The sequence below is a fragment of the Tachypleus tridentatus genome, chromosome 10 (genome assembly GCF_004210375.1).
Source record: "Tachypleus tridentatus isolate NWPU-2018 chromosome 10, ASM421037v1, whole genome shotgun sequence".
NCBI lineage: Eukaryota > Metazoa > Arthropoda > Merostomata > Xiphosura > Limulidae > Tachypleus > Tachypleus tridentatus.
Window position 1 is genome coordinate 10,180,102 of NC_134834.1, and position 24,144 is coordinate 10,204,245.

The following is a 24,144-nucleotide window of genomic DNA, read 5'->3' on the forward strand; positions in this document are numbered from 1 at the left end:
GATACTGGAAAAACATTTTTATTGAGCTATGTGCAATCCCAACTTCTCAGAATGTCTATCATATGTGCATGTAGATTAGCAATAGGGTCACAATTTTCTGTTTTCCGTCACAGACGAACTTTATCTTTCTCCATTCTCAGGGTGCAGATATGACGTCATTAATACATCATACGCATATTTAATGCAGTGACACCGTCTATACAAATATAATAGTACTGTCTGTTGTATGTCCATGTAAATACTTCGCAGGGAAAAGATGGATCTTCACCAAAAATTAGTATGAAAGTTTGTTGGGCCCATGAGGAGATACATTTAAATTTATGGTTTCACATTTTGTGTTTTTATTGGTGGTTTGTTTTGTTTTTTAATTACATATAAAGGAGACAAGTTTCCATGTTCTAAGATATCCTTTCATTAATCATGAATTTACATAACTTCCGTCCAGGGCCTGGGTATTCCAGCTAGATTCATTGATCTTCATATTTAGTACAACAGAAACTCAGCAGAAATGTTTGAGTTCAGAAAACAATTAATATTTTTGTGTGTCCCCTTTTGCTTTAATTACTACAGACAGTCTTTCAGTCATTATTGTAACATACTTAATCAAAGTGTTCTTTTGGATTTTACTCCAAGTGTCTCTAATACACTCCCGTAAAGTTTCTTTAAAAGTAACTTTTGATTTTTCAGGTTTGTGATCCATCAAATCCCAGATCTGCTCATGTTGGCTGAGATCAGGGCTCTGTGGGGTCATCGCATCACTTCAATTACTCTAATAGCTTCTCTCTTAGCTAAATAATTTCTCCATATGTTGGATGACTGTTTGGGATCATTATCTTCTTGATAGTAGATTTCTTTATTAATAATATACAAACCACTGGGTATACACCCATACCATCACACTGCCTCTCCCATGTTTCATGCTAGATGCTATGCATTGAGGTAAGTATCTTTCACCTTTCTTCTACCAGATTTACAACTTATGTTTATAACTAAATATTTCAAACTTGGACTTATCCATCCATAAAACCAGTTTCCAATCATAAACTGTCCAGATTTTGTACTTTTTTACCAACTTTCAATTTCTTGACAATGTTTGTATGTCAAAGTAAAGGTTTTAAACTGGTACATCACCAAATATTCCATTCTGGTTCAGTGTTCTTCATACTGTAGATCTGGATACTGTTCTGTTATTTGTACATGTTGTTAGTGTCATGCTTGATATCAGTGACAGTCTTACTACTGTCCTGAAGACTTCATAAACAAACATATTTAACATCACTGAGTTTGTGTTTTACCTCTTCCTCAATAGTGTTTAAGGAGTATTTCAAGTCTGTGGCCATTTGTCAAAAAATCCAACTAGCATTACATAAAGCTTTTATGTAGCAGTTGATAAACGGAAACAAAATAAAAAATGATCAGATTAATTCTAAGTTAGTTATTAATAAAACTGGAAATTTTGGAAAAGATTATAAGGTTCCTGGTCCAGAGGATGTTTCTCCAAGAGTTTTGAAGGAGGTTAAAGATTGGATACGAGAGCCACTTTCTACTATTTTTTGTAACTCTATGAATAGTGGGCAGGTACCAGAGGATTGGAAGTTTAGTTTTACATCAATTGTGGGAAATGTTTTGGAAAGCCTGCTAAAAATGCTTTGCAAAGTCATTTAACAAAATTTAGAATTTTATTGGATAATCAACATGGTTTAACTAAGGCAAGAGCTTGCCTTATAAATAATTTAACATTCTTTGCAAAGGTTATTGTTTATGTAGATAAAGAATAATAGTGTATGAAGCATTTGACAATGTGCCATAGGAAATGCTTGTAAATTTTTTATTGGTGTTAGGGATAAGTAGGCAACTTGGATAGAAGAGAAGCTGGATGGATTGTTTGTTTGTTTTTGAATTTCACACAAAGCCACTAGAGGGCTACTCTTGTGCTAGCGAGCATGTTTGGCGTCCCTAATTTAACAGTGTAAGACTAGTTTAGGGAAGGCAGCTAGTCATCACCACCCACCGCCAACTCTTGGGCTACTCTTTTACGAACGAATAGTGGGATTGACTGTAACATTATAACGCACCCACTCATCATTAATTGAGTAACAATAAATAGTTTATCAGTCTCTAAATCCATTCAAGTACTGTGCTGCTAAATACTGAATACAAGTTTTAAAAAGTTATAATTTCTTTGTGAAGGTCATTACTTGAACCACATTTGGAATATTGTGTTCAGTTTTGGGCATCCTACCTTAGGGAAAACATTCGTGATGTTAGAAAAGCATATCAGTTCAAGAAGTCTTGATAGAAATGAAATAGAAACACCATAACACAAGTGCTTTAGAAAGGTGGATCTTTCTTTTTTCAATTTGCCCCTGAAGGAAAAATGTCCACCCTTCGAAAGCGCTTAGGTTATAGGGGTTTTATTTTATTTTTAGGAAAGACATTAAATTGTTAGAAACGTTTCAAAGAAGAGTTGGTTGTGTGCCGCCTGGTGTTGAAGTGTTGTTTTATGAGGAGAAGTTAAAATCTCTTAAATTGTTTTCTTTTGAAAAAATAAGACTTAGAGGTGATCTTATTGAAGTGTATGAGTTTCCAAAGGGAATCGATACTGTTGATGTATCGTCTTTTCTCATATTTAAAAGACATAATAGTAAGAATAGGGACATAAATATGAATTTTGGCAAGGTAGGAGTCATCTACAGCTAAGACAGTTTTGTTTCTCTAACGATGGTGGGCCTTTGGAATGGGTTGTCTTCAAATATTGTAGGCGCTGTAAATCTTTATTTAAGTGAGTTTAGGAAAAACTTATGAATCATAAGGGCTGGCTTTAAAATTATTATTTTCATTAATTTATTTATAATTTAGTTAAAAGGATGGTATGTTTAGAATTAAGAGTAAGGCTACACTTCACAATGGTCTACCTGTGCGCTGCCCCTTGCTAGTACAGCGGTATGTCTACGGATTTACACCGCTACAATCAGGGGTTCGATTCTCCTCAGTGGGCTCAGCAGATAGCCCAATGTAACTTTGCTATAAGAAAACATACAAACACACACACTATCTGTACGCTGCCCACCACTGGTATTGCGACCCAGCTTTTATCGGTGTGAGTCCACAAACATACCACAGTGCCACTGGTGGGGCCCTGCATGGCCAGGTAGGTTAAGGTGTGCGACTCGTAATCTGAGGGTCGCTGATTCGCATCCCCGTCGCACCAAACATGCTCGCCTTTTCAGCCGTGGGAGTGTTATAATATGACGGTCAATCCCACTATTCGTTGGTAATAGGGTAGCCCAAGAGTTGGCGGTGGGTGGTGATGACTAGCTGCCTTCCCTCTAGTCATACACTGCTAAATTAGGGACGGCTAGCGCAGATAGCCCTTGAGTAGCTTTGCGCGAAATTCAAAAAAACAAACAAACAAGCCACTGGTTGGGACCAGAGAATAGACCATTAAGTCCTATATTGTCACAAAACGTTGTGTTATGTTATATGTAAAAACATTTGACACTAACACAACTTATGAAATGGTATATTTAATAAAAATTAACTTTCTTATTATTACGTATTCCTAAGACGGCTGATATAAGTATTAAAATATTTTAATTTTCATACCAGCCGTCTTGGGAATACATTTTCACTTCAAGTGGGTTTCTCGTCATCACGAATTTTTTATTATCAACTTTGTTTAACGCAAACTGGAATTTATTACAAAACGTTTTAATAAACTCAAATAAATATAACGACCTATATCTCCATAAGAAACTATAACCTTAGCATAATTATTATTATTTTGCCTTTTTATTAGCTAAAATTTTGTTTCTTAATAACTCGCCCCCTAGTGATTCAGCGGTATGTCTGCGGACTTACAACGCTAAAAACCAGTTTTCGATACCCGTGGTGGACAGAACACAGATAACCCATTGTGAAGCTTTGTGTTTAATTCAAAACAATTTTATAACTTCTATTTATATATTTTAATCTTATGATTTACGTTTACGTTGTGCTTCACCCTCTAGCGGATAAAATATGGAATGTAATTTTCCTAGTGTGAAAAAGAGTACATATTGTTTTCTTCATTCCTAAAATCTAAGAATAAACGTATGGAATTTTGTAATATTGAATTAAATTTGGTATTATCAGTGTTCTGTACATAGAATAGCAAAATATTAATAGGTATAATTCACAAATATTTTACCCATGATGCATTGCGCATCGTTATTTGTCATCCATGTTGTAGTTGGTGAAACGTAGTTGAAAACGTGTGTAATAATTTGTAAAACCACTGAGACATGGGTATATCCATAAATTGCAATGTCTAAGGTTTATTAGTTGATATTTTGCATATCAGAAGACACAAATAATTGTTTATTGGAAAAATACAGTGCTAAAATAATAATGTGTTATAATTCAGTTTCCGTTTTTATTAAGACGTTAAAGTTTAAAGCACGTGTTGTTACTGTTGGCACAGGAGCCAGCATTTGAAAATTGAATTTGATTGGGGTTGGGTTTCTGGAGGAGTTAAACTGATGAAGATGAGTTGGGGATTGGAATTGTGGGTGAGTATTAATTTAAAATGTAAATCTCTCACACTGTATTAAAACAGTTTTGTTTATTTGCGTATTTTTACTTGGATATTGTGTAATATAAATTTTACTGACAGAAGTAAAACTTGAGGGCGAGATTATATTTTTTAATTTAAATTTAGCTACTGTAAAGTTAGAATAAAAAATTGCGAATGATGTCACGTATGGAAACTTGCCAGCCGAAGGTTTTAAGGTAGAAGTTGTGGCAAGATCTCTACACTAGAGATTACAGTCTAATTACAAGTAAATAATATTAATTATTAGTATTAATAGTAATATAGTAATAACATAGTTACAAGTTAGTTTATCTTTGCTTAAAACTGAAAAGCAGATATATATGTAATGTTACTCTATCTAATATATCATAATATGGTATAATCTTATATTCATTGTAAATGTACAGTTTTGGTATCCTTATCTAAGAAAATATGCCCTTTTACTGAGAAAGGTTTTATATCAGGGCTTCTTGGATGATACCAGAAATGAGAGAGCTGTCTTATGGAATATGTTAAGTAATCTAAAAGTTGATCTTATTGGAGCGTACATGATTATCCAAGAGATCAGTATAATTATTCATTTTCTTTGTGTTCTATTAAGACTAAACAATGCAAAGTTATGATTTGAAAAAGACTTGCTAAACTCAAGTTGATGGATTTAATTTTTAATGTGATGATTGGCTTTTGTAATTAAATGCCATCAGTACTTAACAGGGGTTTAACAGAGGAATATACAATTTCTTAAGGGTGTGTTTAAAGTTTAACTTGTCTCAAGAGTGGGTGCAGAGCAAATGGTCCATTGTTGTCAGTATGTTGTTATCTGAATAGAAATAGTATATCCAGATGAAGTTTTCAAAATAGTTTGCAGAAGGTAAAACTAGAGGACAAAAGCTGAAGATATAAAAATTTGAATAAAACAAAGATAGGTTTTACTAATAGTTTACCTTTGACTGTGATAGACATTGCTGTATTGAAGGATTTTTATCAACAGATCTGGTTGTAGGTAAACAAATCACCAATTTCAGAATTCTTTCACTAAATTTTAGAACTGTGGGCCACTAAGAATCCAACTTTTCAACAAATAATTTGTGATGTATTCATTTCAAAGCGAGCAGGATAAAGTTTATGAGCCGTGCAAGAAAAAGCAAGTTTCATTCATATTTATTTCAATGAAAATATTTGTGTAACATTATACAAGATGATAAACAATTTAACCTACAATCAGAGCTGCCACTACTCACACATTGATTGTAAGACTCATGCACGTGGGATTATTCTTAAGATTACATTCACTATTGTAAGAAAAACGTGTTATGATTGGATGGTCAGTTGGTCAAATCAAATTTAGCCTAACATTGATTTAGGTTGTGCACCAGGTGTCACTGATTTGTTTCATTACTAAACTTTTTCTAAAACTCTAATTCAAATTCCCGTGTTAGTTATACAGTTCCAATTTTATTAGCACAAAAATGTCTAAATGTTAGATTTTTGTCTTGAGGAAGGTTGTAATGTATAATATTGTTGGAGCTCGAGTGGACCCTGGGAACTCAGAAGATTAGAAAATTGTTTTAAAAATTAGGGAACTACTGTATATAGTTTGGATTATAATAGTGGAAGTAAGATTGTTACTTGCATCACTTTCTGAAATAATCAGAATTGATCAATGGTCACATAGAATAATGAACATTTCTGTTAAAATTTGCAAGTTATTTTGAGTTTTGTCATTTACCCACTGGCCAGAGAACAAAGCTTTCAGCATATTGTTATAGGATGTTTACAATCACTTGTGAAGTCCGTACAGATGGGGAAAAATTTTCAGTTTTTTTGTGACTTAAATACCTGCAACGTTAAATATAACATTATCGTATGAGAATGTGTCAATATGTTGTGTAAAACTACTAGATTAAATAGTTTGAAACTACAGAACTTTCAACATATGTAGCTTTAGTAAGTAAAACATTCAAATAAAACTTCCCAAAAAGGTTTTTATTTCATGAAGCTGAATGTTCTTTTTTCAGTTCTGTAAACATAGCATAGTTTTACTGTGTTCATAGTTACAACAACACAATAAATACAGTACTACTTTACAATAACATAACTTGTTATAATTGTTAATTAGAAGGTTTAATGCATGTGATGAGCCCCTAACTCTTCATGTCTCCAAAGGGGGACAAAGGCTGTCTGTAGGGGGGACACACCTGTTTCAATTGTTCACACACCACTACACAGTTAGCATGTTGTCTGTTAATCAGTCAGTAGACACAATGTCACACAAGGATGCTTAATGCTGCAATTTGTACTGTTATGGCATGTGCCATGAATCATAAGAAGTGTTTTGCAGGCTACATCATGACATATAAACTTAAAGTAAGAAGCAAACATATCTGATTCTGGTAATTTTGGTTTCATTTTCCTTTGAAGCAGAACACTTTCAGGGACTTTGTAGAAACACACACACACATAAGTTTTTGCATTTCTTTACATCGATTCTCTTTTGTAATTTAAGCAGTTACTTGGATCATAAATGCTTAACATAAGCAAGGTCTAATGCACAGAGGCTTTTCTGACACACCAAAACTTTATATGACTGATTACAAAAATGATTTAGTTAAGCCTACCTCATTTTGTTCCATGAAAATTTTTGTAACATTATAATATAAATATTTTATAAAATAATGAAATATTTTCCTAAATTTTAACACCAAGACTGTAATAGCAGAAGGTTTTACAGATATGTTTTTCTAGCATCATATGAAGGTAAACTTTGTTCTAATCTCTCCGTGATGACAAGAAAACCCAGTTGTAGAGAAAGTCGAAACGTTTGCTCCTCTACATAATGCTTTCTCTATCCATACCAGCCGTTTTCATGTATATAATTTTCTCAGGTTTCTGCTGAATGGGATGCCATATTGGTTTATACAGTTGAAGAGAACATAAAAATGGCTTTCATTATGTTTATAGATAGATGATTAACCTAATTATTCTTTAAAGTGACATAGACATTTAGAAAGAAGTGGCTGGCTAAACATTGATTAAACTGTAGTTGTTTTGAAGTTACAAATAAAATTATTGCTATTTTGAAACTTCGTGGAATGAGCAGCAACTGTCTGTTGTGGAGACACGAGTGTAGAGGATGACGTTTCAAGTCTTCCGCATTTTGTCTTCAGGTCAGACTAAAGGCGAAAGACTTTCGAAACATTGTCTTCTACACTCGTGTCTCCATAGCAGACAGTTGCTGTTCATTCTAGGAAGTTTCATCGTGAATACTTTGCTTAAACAATCAGATACTGGAGGTTTGGTTCAGAGTATACTGAGCAGATACTGGAGGTTTGGTTCAGAGTATACTGAGCAGATACTGGAGGTTTGGTTCAGAGTATACTGAGCAGATACTGGAGGCTTGGTTCAGAGTGTACTGAGCAGATACTGGAGGCTTGGTTCAGAGTATACTGAGCAGATACTGGAGGCTTGGTTCAGAGTATACTGAGCAGATACTGGAGGCTTGGTTCAGAGTATACTGAGCAGATACTGGAGGTTTGGTTCAGAGTATACTGAGCAGATACTGGAGGTTTGGTTCAGAGTATACTGAGCAGATACTGGAGGTTTGGTTCAGAGTATACTGAGCAGATACTGGAGGCTTGGTTCAGAGTATACTGAGCAGATACTGGAGGCTTGGTTCAGAGTATACTGAGATGATCCAATATAGTCTAGATTTTTTAAAAATATATTTTTATACACATGAAATAAATGCAGATTTCTTTATTGGATAGATTTAAACTCTGAACATTTTTATGTAAAAATGACAACTATAACTTTCTTAATTTGGTGTTACAGCCCTGCCTGGTGGAATGCACCATTGAACTAAGGCAAAGTAATGTGTACAAACACTGACAATTTGTTATATGCCCATTAAATACTAGAGAAGAGGAACCTAATCACTTATGAACATCCAGAAATGTTTTATCGATTCATCTTGACTTCTTGTCATGAGTGTTTAAATCGGAGGATATTTTCTTAACGTGTTTTACGCTGGGATGAATATTGCTTCTAACATTTTTCATTATTCTATTTTTGTTATAGTAATACGGGTTACACATTGTGAGAATTTAAAAATTAAACGAAGGTGTTAGGAAAACATGATATTAAATGTGATGTAACTGTTATTTGAATAATGTGTCGGTTTCCAAGCTCTTTATAACAAAAAATATATTGATTACTGAAAACAATGTAAACAACATAATTGGTTCAGAAATTGGATATAAGAGGCTTAAACCATATTTCCTTTTTGCAAAGTACAGAAGAAATAACCAGCATATCAAACAACAAGAACCCATTTCAGGGACCACTCCTGCATGTTCACCCCCACAAAATAGAAAAGTGTCAAATTCACCCCTTGTTTTTTTTAGGAAAAAATGATTCCTTTAACTATAGTAAGGTGTCAACCTGCTCTACTAATAACAAAAGGTAAATCATCCTGTTAGTAAATAGGTGTTTTAATTTGAGACTAGGTTGTTTTGTTTGTTTGTTTGTTTCAAAATTTTAATCTTGCATTCACTTAACCTAACATCTTCAGAATGAGGCACAAAGAAATCAGATGTTGTTATTGTCCGAGTCTTTCTGTTCTCCACTGAAAGTACATGAAGACTTCAACTTGTCGCCATACAATTGGGAAGAACAATTCCTCCAAACTTAGCTGGCTCGTCTCTGAACCATTTTAACTTTGCTAAATAAAGTGAATAAGAAATACGCTACTCCAGATAAGATCAGACCAGTGTTATACCTGAGATGTAGCATTTGAAAAACATGTTTATAAGTTATTTCAGAATCCAGTTCAATGTGTTATTATTATTATAATGTGTTATTATTATTAGTATAACTTGGATGTTATCAATCTGAAGTTATCAATCTGAATGCTGTATGGGAGAAAGTTTTATTAACAGCATAAGTTAGACAACAAATCAGGTACAAAAGTATAATTAAATTAGAAACTTTGAACTTTTGAACTACAGGGTGTTCGGAAAGTCACTGTGCAGTTTTGTCTGTTAATAAATATATAAGTGCACAGTGACTCTCCGTACACCCTGTATTGTAATTGCAGTGTATCCTGGATGTTTTAAGTGTTAACCACAACAATTCATTACTCTGTAAGGTGTTCCAAACAAATTATACCACATTAAACCATGCGTTGTGTTTAAAGGAATTCTCAAGATTGTTTAATGAAATGATTGTGCAGTAAATGTGAGGTTTTAAAGTGGGAATCGTGGGAGGTGAAATACCTAATGAGGTCTTTGTCTGGCCACAAACATGTCAGTATGATTCACACACAGAATATGCTCTGTTAAACCAACTGTTATACAATAGGCATGGGCACAACAACCTGTTTTCTCTAGCCAGGTTGTCTGACTTTGGTTTTTTATTGATGGTTATTCTGAATTAATAAAAGAAAAACTGAGCCATATTCTCTAAAATATGCAACTTTAAGTGTAGGTAAATGACAGTCACATTTATTACTAACTACATACCTTTTACAAGATCTACAATTTTAAATGTGGTTAAATGACAGTCACACTTGTTACTAGTTATATACATTTAGTCATCATACAAGGATAATAAAAATAAACTTTTGTAATATAAATTACTGTTTCTTTGGCTACAGAATGAAAAATATGTTTATTTAACTAAAGTTTTAAAACAAATAGTGGTCATGAGTTGTTTTTACACTGGAAAATATATAAATTTATTATAATGTTGTGGCAGGTGCATATGTGAATATACTTGCTATATTGTATGCTTGATTCTTAATGTGATGGGTGTGGCGTTTTGTTCCTGTGGATTTTCTTAGTAGAACTGCTCAAGGTTGGTAGGTCTGCTCTCATATGATGTATGTTAATGTGAGATCTACTTTAAGTACTTTACATTACACGGCAATACAGAAGTTAAGGAATTTTGAAACATGAAGCATTTCCTGGTGTTTTGTGTGTGCGTATTTAAGAGCTGCTCATTTAAGAACAATTTTTTGTTTCTACGTACATGTGGAACAAGAAAGAAGAAACTTAAATTCTCTGACAGCAGCTTTTGGTTCAGAAAGTTACTGTATTTAATGTCAGCTTTATGTTGTAGGTTGAAAAATGTGTTAAGTGATGGTAAAGCTCAATTTAAAAATAACATTATAGTTTTTAAGGTTTTTCATTTTCACCTTTCTATTATTAAGGTTTTAGTGCCTTGTTATTTTATTTTGTAGAGATAGTACTAAGAAGGTATGTATAAGGTATAGATTTTAGGCTTAAGTAGGATAAGATTTTTGACACTTGTGTAATTTTATATTAAAAAATTTGACAAGGTTTTGTGTAATACAACCTATAAAATCAGATATCATGTTTATCATTAAAACACTATGGATTCATCTAAAAGACGGTGTGTTGTTATGAACTGCACATAATACATAGATAAGTAATTGTTCACAGACCTGGTGAATATTTCACGTGGGAGAATGTGAACAACTTGTTGGTAATTACAGTGTTTATGTCGGCATTTTCACTTGGTGTGAATGCCTTACTTAACAATGTAGTTGTGCGATGAATTTGACCTTGATAAAAAATTTTCATGTACACATAGTGAAGAGGAAAAGGATATGAATGGATAAATTGTCCGTTTGTTAACCAGTAACTGAGACAGTTTGCAGGAATGTAAGGTCTACACGAGAGAAGTTAAACACTTAAAATGAGAACATATTTTGTGTAAGAATCTGTCTTTCAAGCATGTTTTTTCCCGTTTTGTTTCATTCTAAGCCTACACAATCTTCATACCCACTTGATAAAACCTTGACTAATTTGTAGTGGACAGTAGATATGTTCTGTGGTGTAGGTGTGTTCAGTTTTAACACCCACTTAATTTGGTGAAATCTATGCTAAGTGACTTCATTCTTTTGAATTGGGTCAATAGTTTTATAACTGATGCAGAGTACACTGAAATATACATTTTGTAAATAATAAATTCAAAACTATCTTTACATTTCATTGGAGTTTGTATTTATAATTAACTGCCAGCTTGTAGTTCTTGTGTTGAATGTGTTTGGTCACACAAACTGTCTTAAAAATAAATAATCTTTGTCACCGCTTTTCAAATTCTAATGTACATAACAAATATATGATTGGCTGTATTGCACGGGATGAGTGTATTAATATCTGTAGTGTTTAACAGTGGTATAAAGAACTATGCATTTCGTTATATGGCTACACAGAAAATATAGAGTTCTGAAACGTGAAGCAACTGTAATTATGTATGTTGTGTGTAATTTTATTTGTATATTTAAGTTATTAGTATTTAAATAATTTTATGAACAAAACCTTACCGTTTTTATATATTATATCCATGTGTAGAAAAGACAGGACAAATGCTGACATTAATCTCTTATGTATCTCGTCAGAGCATCATCAGATGTCTTTAGTGGTTAGTAGATATCTGGTCAATGAACGTAGCTTCTTTTGGTCTTTGTAAGTTTACTGTTTGGAGGCTGTGCAGTATTCATGTGGGTTCAACCTTCCTTAACTTGTGACAGGTATCTATAACAGTAAGGTATTCTATCACCTAATGGAAGTGCACTTTACCTTAACCAGTATCTATAACAGTAAGGTATTCTGTCACCTAATGGAAGTGCACTTTACCTTAACCAGTATCTATAACAGTAAGGTATTCTATCACCTAATGAAAGTGCACTTTACCTTAACCAGTATCTATAACAGTAAGGTATTCTATCATCTAATGGAAGTGTACTTTACCTTAACCAGTATCTATAACAGTAAGGTATTCTATCATCTAATGGAAGTGTACTTTAACTTAACCAGTATCTATAACAGTAAGGTATTCTATCATCTAATGGAAGTGTACTTTCTTTACCTTAACCAGTATCTATAACAGTAAGGTATTCTATCATTTAATGGAAGTGTACTTTCTTTACCTATCTTTGTTAGGTATAACATCTAATGTTATAGATAACCAGTATCTATAACAGTAAGGTATTCTATCATCTAATGGAAGTGTACTTTACCTTAATCAGTATCTATAACAGTAAGGTATTCTATCATCTAATGGAAGTGTACTTTCTTTACCTTAACCAGTATCTATAACAGTAAGGTATTCTATCATCTAATGGAAGTGCACTTTACCTTAACCAGTATCTATAACAGTAAGGTATTCTATCACCTAATGGAAGTGCACTTTCTTTACCTTAACCAGTATCTATAACAGTAAGGTATTCTATCATCTAATGGAAGTGCACTTTCTTTACCTTAACCAGTATCTATAACAGTAAGGTATTCTATCACCTAATGGAAGTGTACTTTCTTTACCTTAACCAGTATCTATAACAGTAAGGTATTCTATCACCTAATGGAAGTGTACTTTACCTTAACCAGTATCTATAACAGTAAGGTATTATATCACCTAATGGAAGTGCACTTTACCTTAACCAGTATCTATAACAGTAAGGTATTCTATCACCTAATGGAAGTGTACTTTACCTTAACCAGTATCTATAACAGTAAGGTATTCTATCACCTAATGGAAGTGTACTTTACCTTAACCAGTATCTATAACAGTAAGGTATTCTATCATCTAATGGAAGTGTACTTTCTTTACCTTAACCAGTATCTATAACAGTAAGGTATTCTATCATCTAATGGAAGTGTACTTTACCTTAACCAGTATCTATAACAGTAAGGTATTCTATCATCTAATGGAAGTGTACTTTCCCTTAACCAGTATCTATAACAGTAAGGTATTCTATCATCTAATGGAAGTGTACTTTACCTTAACCAGTATCTGTAACAGTAAGGTATTCTATCATCTAATGGAAGTGTACTTTACCTTAACCAGTATTTATAACAGTAAGGTATTATATCACCTAATGGAAGTGCACTTTACCTTAACCAGTATCTATAACAGTAAGGTATTCTATCATCTAATGGAAGTGTACTTTCCCTTAACCAGTATCTATAACAGTAAGGTATTCTATCATCTAATGGAAGTGTACTTTACCTTAACCAGTATCTGTAACAGTAAGGTATTCTATCATCTAATGGAAGTGTACTTTACCTTAACCAGTATCTATAACAGTAAGGTATTCTATCATCTAATGGAAGTGTACTTTCCCTTAACCAGTATCTATAACAGTAAGGTATTCTATCATCTAATGGAAGTGTACTTTACCTTAACCAGTATCTGTAACAGTAAGGTATTCTATCATCTAATGGAAGTGTACTTTACCTTAACCAGTATCTATAACAGTAAGGTATTCTATCATCTAATGGAAGTGTACTTTACCTTAACCAGTATTTATAACAGTAAGGTATTCTATCATCTAATGGAAGTGTACTTTACCTTAACCAGTATTTATAACAGTAAGGTATTCTATCATCTAATGGAAGTGTACTTTACCTTAACCAGTATTTATAACAGTAAGGTATTCTATCATCTAATGGAAGTGTACTTTACCTTAACCAGTATTTATAACAGTAAGGTATTCTATCGTCTAATGGAAGTGTACTTTACCTTAACCAGTATTTATAACAGTAAGGTATTCTATCGTCTAATGGAAGTGTACTTTACCTTAACCAGTATTTATAACAGTAAGGTATTCTATCATCTAATGGAAGTGTATATTCTTTGCCTTGTAGCCAGTATCTATAACAGAAATGTATTCTATCACCTTGATACTTGATTGCAAAGCAGGGCAAACTCCACACCACTGGTGAAGCACTCGTAAAACTAGATGTGTTGAAGATGGCGAATATCATGCTGGGAAAAGCTACTGAAAATAAGTTATCCGAAATTCCTCTTTCAAATGACACCATCAGCAGCAGAATAGATGACATGAGCGATGACATCTTGGCTCAAGTAGTTGCAGATCTGATTTCAAGCCCAGCAAAATTCAGCCTTCAACTCGACGAGACCACCGACGTTTCCAATCTAAGCAGCTTGTTGTATTCATGTGCTTCGTGAAGAACAAGTTAAAAGATTTTTTATTTTGTAAGCCTCTTACAACGAAGACTAAGGCAGCTGACGTGAAGAAACTCGTGGTGACTTCTTCAGAGACAACGATCTTTCGTGAGATATCATTTCTGCAGTTTGTTTGGATGGAGCTCCAGTCATGCTGGGATGAAACTCTGGTTTTGGTGTGCTGGTGAAAGCCGATGCACCACACATCATTGTAATGCACTGTGTTCTGCACAGGCATGCATTGGCAACAAAACCCTTGCCTTCAAAACTGACAGAAGTATTAAAAATTGTAGTGAACTTTGAGCAAAATAGTTCCCTGAAGCACCACATCTTCAAAGAGCTGTGTATTGAAATGTGCTCTGAATTCGAGGTACATCTGTACCATTCTAACATTGGGTGGTTATCCCGCGGAAAGGTGCCGAATCGTGTTTTTGTCATGCGTGTGGAATTAGCCCTGTTTTTGCAAGAGCACCAACACTGTCATGCAGATTGCTTTGAAAAATCTGAGTTCATTGTCATTTTGGCATACATGGTTGATATCTTCAATGCTCTCAATCAACAGATGCAGGGCAGTGGAGTCAACATCATCGAAGTGGAAGAAAACCTGAAGGCTTTTCAAATAAAGCTACTGTTATGGAAACAACGAACAGAGGATAACTTCGCAAACTTTCCCCTGTTGGACGACTATGTAAGTAAGATCGAAGATATGTCTGAAATCGGAAACATTTCTGTACCCGGGGAACTGAAGCAAGCAATTGCCAAGCACTTAGATGAGCTCACAAAGTCTCTCGACGGATACTTCCCCCAGAAAGTCATATCCAGCATGGGTGAGACAGCGTTCCGCGTTTAGTGTTGAGACAGCAGATGTCAATGATGAATACCTTGACGAAATCATTGAACTTCAGCAGAGCCAGGTTCAACAGCAACTTTTCAGAACAACAACGTTCTCAACGTTTTGGTGTCACTAAATCGTAGCGTACCCTCTTATTGCTAAGAAAGCCCTCGAGATACTCATACCGTTTGTTACAACGTATCTTTGTGAACAATTCTTTTCGAGGATGGTAGACATAAAAACGAAGAAAAGGGACAGACTTTGTTGCAAAAATGATATAAGAGTGGCACTTGTCAAGGTGAAGCTAGATTAGAACCACTGATCTAATGGAAGTGTACTTTCTTTACCTTGTAACCAGTATCTATAACAGTAAGGTATTGTGTCATCTAATGGAAGTGTACTTTCTTTACCTTGTAACCAATATCTTTAACAGTAAAGTTTTCTATCACCTAATGGAAGTGTACTTTTTTTACCTTGTAGCCACTATCTATGACAGTAAGGTATTCTGTCATCTAATAGAAGTGTACTTTACCTTGTAACCAGTATCTATAACAGTAAGGTATCCCATTATCTTATGAAAGTGTTAAATTTTAACCATTAAGAGTTGTTGTCACATATTTATTATTTTAGGAGTCCAGTATTACATGTTTATTTATTGGATTTTTTAATGTCTTTAAAAAGTTTTACAGTAATTTTATCCACTTTCTAATTTGAAATCACCAACAGTTTCCATGTTTCTGGTTTTTGTTTCACCTCTTAAACTACTACATTTTTGAAGTACTGTGATTCAATGTTCATCTCTGCTCCTTCAGCTGTCTCAACATTAGAAATGTTGTATTTTTAGGACCAATATGATAACTTGGCAGTGCATACTCAACGAGGTATAGATTTCCTCGACAAGTATGGCCAGTTCGTTAAGGATCGAAGTGCTATTGAAACTGAATATGCCAACAAACTCAGGTGGGTTAGGTTTTATGTATCCAGTTTATCTGTGTGCTGTACCTCATTCTCGCTGCATAATATTATGAAATGCCATTTTTGGTGAGTAATTTTCAAGTGTATATGGAATTAAATCGGCCATATTTCTCTGAAAGAAAAGAAAAAATTATAATACATGCGTAATTGAATATAACATAATAACATATGAATGGGCAGGGATCTATGGGCCACTCTGTATGTGTTAAGCCTAATATGAAATCTACTATTTTTACCATTGCAGTAGCTAGATTATATGGTGGTATTAATATAACATGGGAAAGGCTGCTATCTTTGCAGATTTCTTTATAAAATTTTTCAAATTCTTTTTTGTATCTATGGGTTTGCTGCATTACCTTATTAATTTTTATATCACTCTACTCTGTTTTAAAAATTAACTTGTTTTTGTATCAGATTATCTGTAATTCTGTGATTCACAGGTTTGGTATCGTGTAAACTGGATGAATTAAAGTTAGTGTTTCTGGTTATCACAACTAATCGAAGTAATCAGAAACTTGACATTTTGATCTCTCGTCTTTATTTGAAGGTGATTGATCTTAGACTCGCAGAAATAATCAAGTTAGTGTTTATTATTATTAATATGTATTTGATCATTGAGCCCAGTGATTAAATGACCAGAAAATTCCGTCCATAATCGGGTAGTTTGGTGCGTAACTCCAGACCTGTATGAAACATGAAATAAATTGGAGTTTCCACCAGACCTGTAACAACATTGTAACTTCTGAAAAATCAAATGGTACGGCATCTTTATATGCATTACACGTAATTGTTGCTTTTAATGAAAATTTATTTCTGTTTCTGTAGTATTATCAAAGTTGTTTAGAATGTGGCTTTCATGAAGTTTGTTTGCAGTGTTATCTCGCACTAATGACAGTGTTACATGTATTAAAGTAAAACTTAAGACTATTTAAGAAGCATTGAAAATTCAAATATGAGTTATAATTACTTCCAGACGCCTTGTTAAGAATTACCAGCCTAAAAAGAAAGATGAAGATTGTCAGTGAGTATACTGTTTCTAAATGTTTCTTTTGTCCACCATGTTTAATGTGTGATTTAAAAAAAAAAATACTTGAATTTTCTGTTTATAGTGCTGACTATAAACGAATTGGTATTATTTTTAATTCATAGTAAAAACTTAAAAGCACAAAAGGACTAGGTTGTAAGGTTTTCTGTGTATCATCGTAGCCCTTGGTTTGAACAGTTAACTTCTACAGTTATTATACCAGTTCTTGTTTAAATAACTTGCAGCTATATGGTTTAAATAATAATTTCTATATAAATGGTTATTTAATATAGTTAGGGATTCAGTTAAAGAATTCAAAATATGTTTAAATTCCAAATTTCTTTCCCAATCTTTCTTTTCTTTATTAAAGATGCACAGGTTATTTAGGTATCACATTTGTTAATCAAAATCATAATTAATTGGTTGTCATGAATACTTACTTGAAATTAGTTTCTGATTATGAAAAATCATAAAATTAATAAATCAGTTGAAATCAGAAAGTTTGTAGTTATTTTTGTTATTGCTTCAGCTGTACTAGTGTTTACAACTTTGTAATGTCATCACATTGCTTTTTGTTTTGTTTGTATGAAGGTAAGGAACAGTGATTAGTTAATAAGGTCAAAGGTTAATCAGTTGGAAAGTATTATCAATTACTAAGCTTTTACATGTGGTACATAGTGATTGACTACTGTTGAAACCTGTGTATCAAGTCTTATGTACTTGGGATGAGTATTGTGTTTTTATTTGTGTGTTGTCATGCAGTCAGTTGTGTTGCTATTTGTGTGTTCATCTGGCTTGTTGTCTTTGTCATGTAGAGTCTGTTCATGAGTGAGTGTTTCAAGTTGTCATTGTTAAATGTTAGTTTCCATTATTACCTGAATATGTGTGTGTTATTTCGGTTTGTGTCTAATAGCTGTCGAACATGGTGCAGTTGAATTGTTAAATAGTCGCTTAAAGGCAATCTGTGATTCCTAAGCATTGTATAAACTTGTTAGTCAAAGGCAGAATTTGAATATCTGACACAAAATTTTCCCAACATCACAAGTGATTGTTTCTTTTCTTCAGGTTTTCATCATATAAAGCATTTCTTCATATGATGAATGAAGTCAATGACATGGCAGGACAACATGAATTAATAGCAGAAAACATGACAACACAAATAGTAAAAGAAGTGAACAGTTTAATAAAGGAAATAAAAGAGGAGAGAAAAAGGGTAAGTTTAACGTGTGATAAACCTGTTAACATTTGTGGTTAACAGTTAACAATTGTAATAAGTTTAATGTGTGATGAACCTGTTGACATTTGTGGTTAACAGTTAACAGCAAGTTTAACTTGTGATAAACCTGTTGACATTTGTGGTTAACAGTTAACAGCAAGTTTAACTTGTGATAAACCTGTTGACATTTGTGGTTAACAGTTAACAATAAGTTTAACTTGTGATAAACCTGTTGACATTTGTGGTTAACAGTTAACAATAAGTTTAACTTGTGATAAACCTGTTGACATTTGTGGTTAACAGTTAACAATAAGTTTAACTTGTGATAAACCTGTTGACATTTGTTGGTTAACAGTTAACAATAAGTTTAACTTGTGATAAACCTGTTGACATTTGTGGTTAACAGTTAACAATAAGTTTAACTTGTGATAAACCTGTTGACATTTGTGGTTAACAGTTAACAATTGTAATTAAACTGCTGAGGTTTAGAAACCAACGAATCCTTGTGTACAATAAGACTGTTAATTTTAAATATTGGAATTTATCAGAAGAAACAAAGTTTTTAAATGATTTCAGATGATAGGTCTAATTTATGATTATTGTTTTGTTGGAAATGGTGTACAACAAAAGTAAAATATATGAATTAAAAACCATTTCTAGTCGTAATCTTTAACTTAGGTTCCTGTTTTAATGTATAATAATCTGAAAATGTTTTTAATTTCTTATTACTAAACTACTTGAGTTGTTCCCAACTGAAGAACTGCTAGATCCAAACTTAAAATTTCAGGCTTTTGAATTACTTTCCGAAACTTCAGATGTTACGTCTTTTTCAAGTGTTTTGTGGACCAATAGTTTGTAATCCCTGATCTAATGGTATCTTAATATGAACTCTCAAAGCACCAGTTGATGTCTGTTTTTTAAACTGATGGTCACTGTTACATGAATACACGAGACACTACTCATAAACTAACATAGTAGTCACTATAATATAAACTGAGCACAATTTTTTTCACAAATTTGTTACCAAGTTATGATAACTTGTTTGGCTCAGTTAACTGTAAACATTAATGTTAGTTATGCTTGTCATAATGTATTAATATTAGGTCTATTATGTTTTTAAAACCCTATGTTGTATATCTAGTCCTTCATGATTTTCTAGAATTAGAAGTGTGTTTATAATAATAAATTTAATTACGCTATATTTGCTATATCCACTGCTGACAATACCTTTCACTTAATCTAATGCTCTTCGGCCTGGCTGGGACAATACAAAATCGCCAAGGCTCAATGGACCTGAACTCTCAGATTGTGTTTCACGTAAGGTCATTGGAAGAAAATGTCTCGTTCTTTTAATATTGAGTATGCAGTTATTTTGTCTCTAGGTAATACTACTAGAACTAGGCCACTATTTTGTCTCTAGGTAATACTACTAGAACTAGGCCACTATTTTGTCTCTAGGTAATACTACTAGAACTAGGCCACTATTTTGTCTCTAGGTAATACTACTAGAACTAGGCCACTATTTCGTCTCTAGGTAATACTACTAGAACTAGGCCACTATTTTGTCTCTAGGTAATACTACTAGAACTAGGCCACTATTTTGAATGTAACATAGTTACTATAACAAGTTAAAGTTTATTGTAGTTTGTATGGATAGTTGTCCTGTTAGGTTTTATTATTATTTCTATATTTCAGCATCTACAAGAAGGTGCAAGACTTCAGGCACAGCTGCAAACTTCTTTAGCACAGTTAGACAAGGTTTGTTTTTTAAACTTGTTGATAAGTCAGCTTGGAAACATTACTGTTTAGTTTTGTATAGTTTATACTAGTGTCGTTGGTAACCTTTGATTATACTCTAATTAAACCTAATAGATTGGGATGAAATTTTTCATTGTGTACAAATTCAGAGATAACTTGTAACACGTGTTAGATGTTTCCAAATCATGTTACTTGTTTGTTGTCTGAGTTCTTAATCAGATTTGCTGTTTTATTTGTGAGATTCTTACTGTCTGTAGTGTTCTAAAACCATTTTCTAGAGGGTCTACTTTGATAAACAAGTTTGATTAAAAATGGAACTGAGATGTTGTAGTTAAAGTGGACATTTCTGTGAATTTTAATTTTATTCAGTAAAGTTTTGTATATATTTAACATTAACTGTAGTGAAATCAGCACAAGTAACTTAAACTTTAACAATTATAGTTACTTATCCTAACGTTAAGATTATGGCCTCTAAACCTTTAACAGTGGTTTAAATTTTTTTTTATTGCACTTTGAACCATAGCTAATCAATGTGAAAAAAAACAATAAATCACCTGAAAGATAAACAAACTCAGGTTGGATTACATCACGCAACAGCAGTCTTTGTATGCTTTCTGAAATTATGAGAATTTCTTTCATTAACATTTTCTTATCTAACTTAGTAAGTTTCAATTTTTATATTTTAGTTATTTTTCTTAAAATTAATATAAAAATGAATAATCGGTATACATTAGAAAAACAAACATAGCCTTGAGGCCTTTTGCACTCGCATATCTGGTTTTAATCTCGTTATGTTGGTTGTCAAAACATTGCTTTATGTAACTCTAAAATATAAATTTTGGAACACACACACACATTTCAGCAATAGGATAGAATTTTCCAAAAGAACTTACTTTATTTGGAAGGGTATTTACCCCTGAATCCTTGTGAAGGTGTTGAAACCCCTGCAAACATCTTAAGGTTTGTTAGAACATTAATGTACTGTAAGAATTCTTTCATGTAAACGTATCTGTAGAAACTTTATAAAATTAAACAATTGCTTAATTCAACAACATATACAAGTAGGGAACATTTATTTCCTTTACATGGCAGTGACAAACCAAAATCATGATATAATTGGACTAGTTGTAGTTGTGTCCAAAGGTAGTTTTCTGATTAGCATCCAAATACTAAAAACATACAATTCCTCCAGAGAAAGGAAGTTCGACGACAAGTAATTTGAGAAGAAAATAAAAATTTTATGAAGATGTATTTTTGTTAGACTTTGAAGTTTGAAAGACCAGAAAGAAAAAAGTTGAAATATGAGAGTCCAAGTTGGAAATGGTTGAATTCTTTCATTATTTGTTGCATTATTGTATAGGAACTAGTGTGTTACAGTGTTAATTATTTTTGTTTTATAGAAATTTATTGATTTAGTTTACTTTGTTTCTATTGTTGTTTTTCTGTATGTTGAAAATTATGGAACATATCCCGTGAACAGGCAAAGAAAGCGTACGAGAAAACTTTCAAAGAAGCGGAAAAAACTCAAGAAAACTTTTTAAAGGCTGATGCAGACTTGAATTTGTCCAGAGCAGAAGTGGAAAAGGTAAGAACTGTGTGTTAAGTTGTAAAGACAAACTGTGTGTTATGACTGTGTTAAGTTGTAAAGACAAACTGTGTTAAGTTGTAAAGCCAAACTGTGTTAAGTTGTAAAGACAAACTGTGTTAAGTTGTAAAGACAAACTGTGTTAAGTTGTAAAGACAAACTGTGTTAAGTTGTAAAGCCAAACTGTGTGTGTTATGACTGTGTTAAGTTGTAAAGCCAAACTGTGTGTGTTATGACTGTGTTAAGTTGTAAAGACACACTGTGTGTGTTATGACTGTGTTAAGTTGTAGAGACAAACTGTGTGTGTTATGACTGTGTTAAGTTGTAGAGACAAACTGTGTGTGTTATGACTGTGTTAACTTGTAAAGACAAACTGTGTGTGTTATGACTGTGTTAACTTGTAAAGACAAACTGTGTGTGTTATGACTGTGTTAACTTGTAAAGACAAACTGTGTGTGTTATGACTGTGTTAACTTGTAAAGACAAACTGTGTGTGTTATGACTGTGTTAAGTTGTAAAGCCACACTGTGTGTGTTATGACTGTGTTAAGTTGTAAAGACACACTGTGTGTGTTATGACTGTGTTAAGTTGTAGAGACAAACTGTGTGTGTTATGACTGTGTTAAGTTGTAGAGACAAACTGTGTGTGTTATGACTGTGTTAACTTGTAAAGACAAACTGTGTGTGTTATGACTGTGTTAACTTGTAAAGACAAACTGTGTATGTTATGACTGTGTTAAGTTGTAAAGACAAACTGTGTGTGTTATGACTGTGTTAACTTGTAAAGACAAACTGTGTGTGTTATGACTGTGTTAAGTTGTAAAGACAAACTGTGTGTGTTATGACTGTGTTAAGTTGTAAAGACAAACTGTGTGTGTTATGACTGTGTTAAGTTGTAAAGACACACTGTGTGTGTTATGACTGTGTTAAGTTGTAAAGACACACTGTGTGTGTTATGACTGTGTTAAGTTGTAAAGACACACTGTGTGTGTTATGACTGTGTTAAGTTGTAAAGACACACTGTGTGTGTTATGACTGTGTTAAGTTGTAAAGACACACTGTGTGTGTTATGACTGTGTTAAGTTGTAGAGACACACTGTGTGTGTTATGACTGTGTTAAGTTGTAGAGACAAACTGTGTGTGTTATGACTGTGTTAAGTTGTAGAGACAAACTGTGTGTGTTATGACTGTGTTAAGTTGTAAAGACAAACTGTGTGTGTTATGACTGTGTTAAGTTGTAAAGACACACTGTGTGTGTTATGACTGTGTTAAGTTGTAAAGACACACTGTGTGTGTTATGACTGTGTTAAGTTGTAAAGACACACTGTGTGTGTTATGACTGTGTTAAGTTGTAAAGACACACTGTGTGTGTTATGACTGTGTTAAGTTGTAAAGACACACTGTGTGTGTTATGACTGTGTTAAGTTGTAGAGACAAACTGTGTGTGTTATGACTGTGTTAAGTTTTAGAGACACACTGTGTGTGTTATGACTGTGTTAAGTTGTAAAGACACACTGTGTGTGTTATGACTGTGTTAAGTTGTAGAGACAAACTGTGTGTGTTATGACTGTGTTAAGTTGTAGAGACAAACTGTGTGTGTTATGACTGTGTTAAGTTGTAAAGACACACTGTGTGTTATGACTGTGTTAAGTTGTAAAGACACACTGTGTGTGTTATGACTGTGTTAAGTTGTAAAGACACACTGTGTGTGTTATGACTGTGTTAAGTTGTAAAGACACACTGTGTGTGTTATGACTGTGTTAAGTTGTAAAGACACACTGTGTGTGTTATGACTGTGTTAAGTTGTAAAGACACACTGTGTGTGTTATGACTGTGTTAAGTTGTAAAGACACACTGTGTGTGTTATGACTGTGTTAAGTTGTAAAGACACACTGTGTGTGTTATGACTGTGTTAAGTTGTAAAGACACTGTGTGTGTGTTATGACTGTGTTAAGTTGTAAAGACAAACTGTGTTTGTTATGACTGTGTTAAGTTGTAGAGACAAACTGTGTTTGTTATGACTGTGTTAAGTTGTAAAGACAAACTGTGTGTGTTATGACTGTGTTAAGTTGTAAAGACACACTGTGTGTGTTATGACTGTGTTAAGTTGTAAAGACACACTGTGTGTGTTATGACTGTGTTAAGTTGTAAAGACACACTGTGTGTGTTATGACTGTGTTAAGTTGTAA

At 33.2% G+C, this 24,144-nt stretch overlaps 1 protein-coding gene across 3 annotated transcripts in view; it reads left to right on the forward strand.

Moving 5' to 3' along the window:
- The first annotated feature begins 4,211 nt into the window (after positions 1 to 4,211).
- The window catches only part of LOC143228733 (formin-binding protein 1 homolog), a 46,754-nt gene continuing 26,821 nt past the window's right edge, over positions 4,212 to 24,144 (forward strand). Inside the window, exons 1-6 of one of the 3 annotated variants that reach the window (XM_076460024.1) lie at positions 4,212 to 4,550; positions 16,243 to 16,358; positions 17,347 to 17,394; positions 18,463 to 18,610; positions 20,309 to 20,371; positions 21,852 to 21,956. In XM_076460024.1, coding sequence (XP_076316139.1) covers positions 4,521 to 4,550; positions 16,243 to 16,358; positions 17,347 to 17,394; positions 18,463 to 18,610; positions 20,309 to 20,371; positions 21,852 to 21,956 — 510 coding nt within the window. In that variant the 5' untranslated portion in view covers positions 4,212 to 4,520. Of the gene's footprint in view, positions 4,821 to 16,242; positions 16,359 to 17,346; positions 17,395 to 18,462; positions 18,611 to 19,807; positions 19,931 to 20,308; positions 20,372 to 21,851; positions 21,957 to 24,144 lie in introns of those variants that run through there. The other 2 variants (XM_076460025.1, XM_076460026.1) reach the window with 2 other exon arrangements.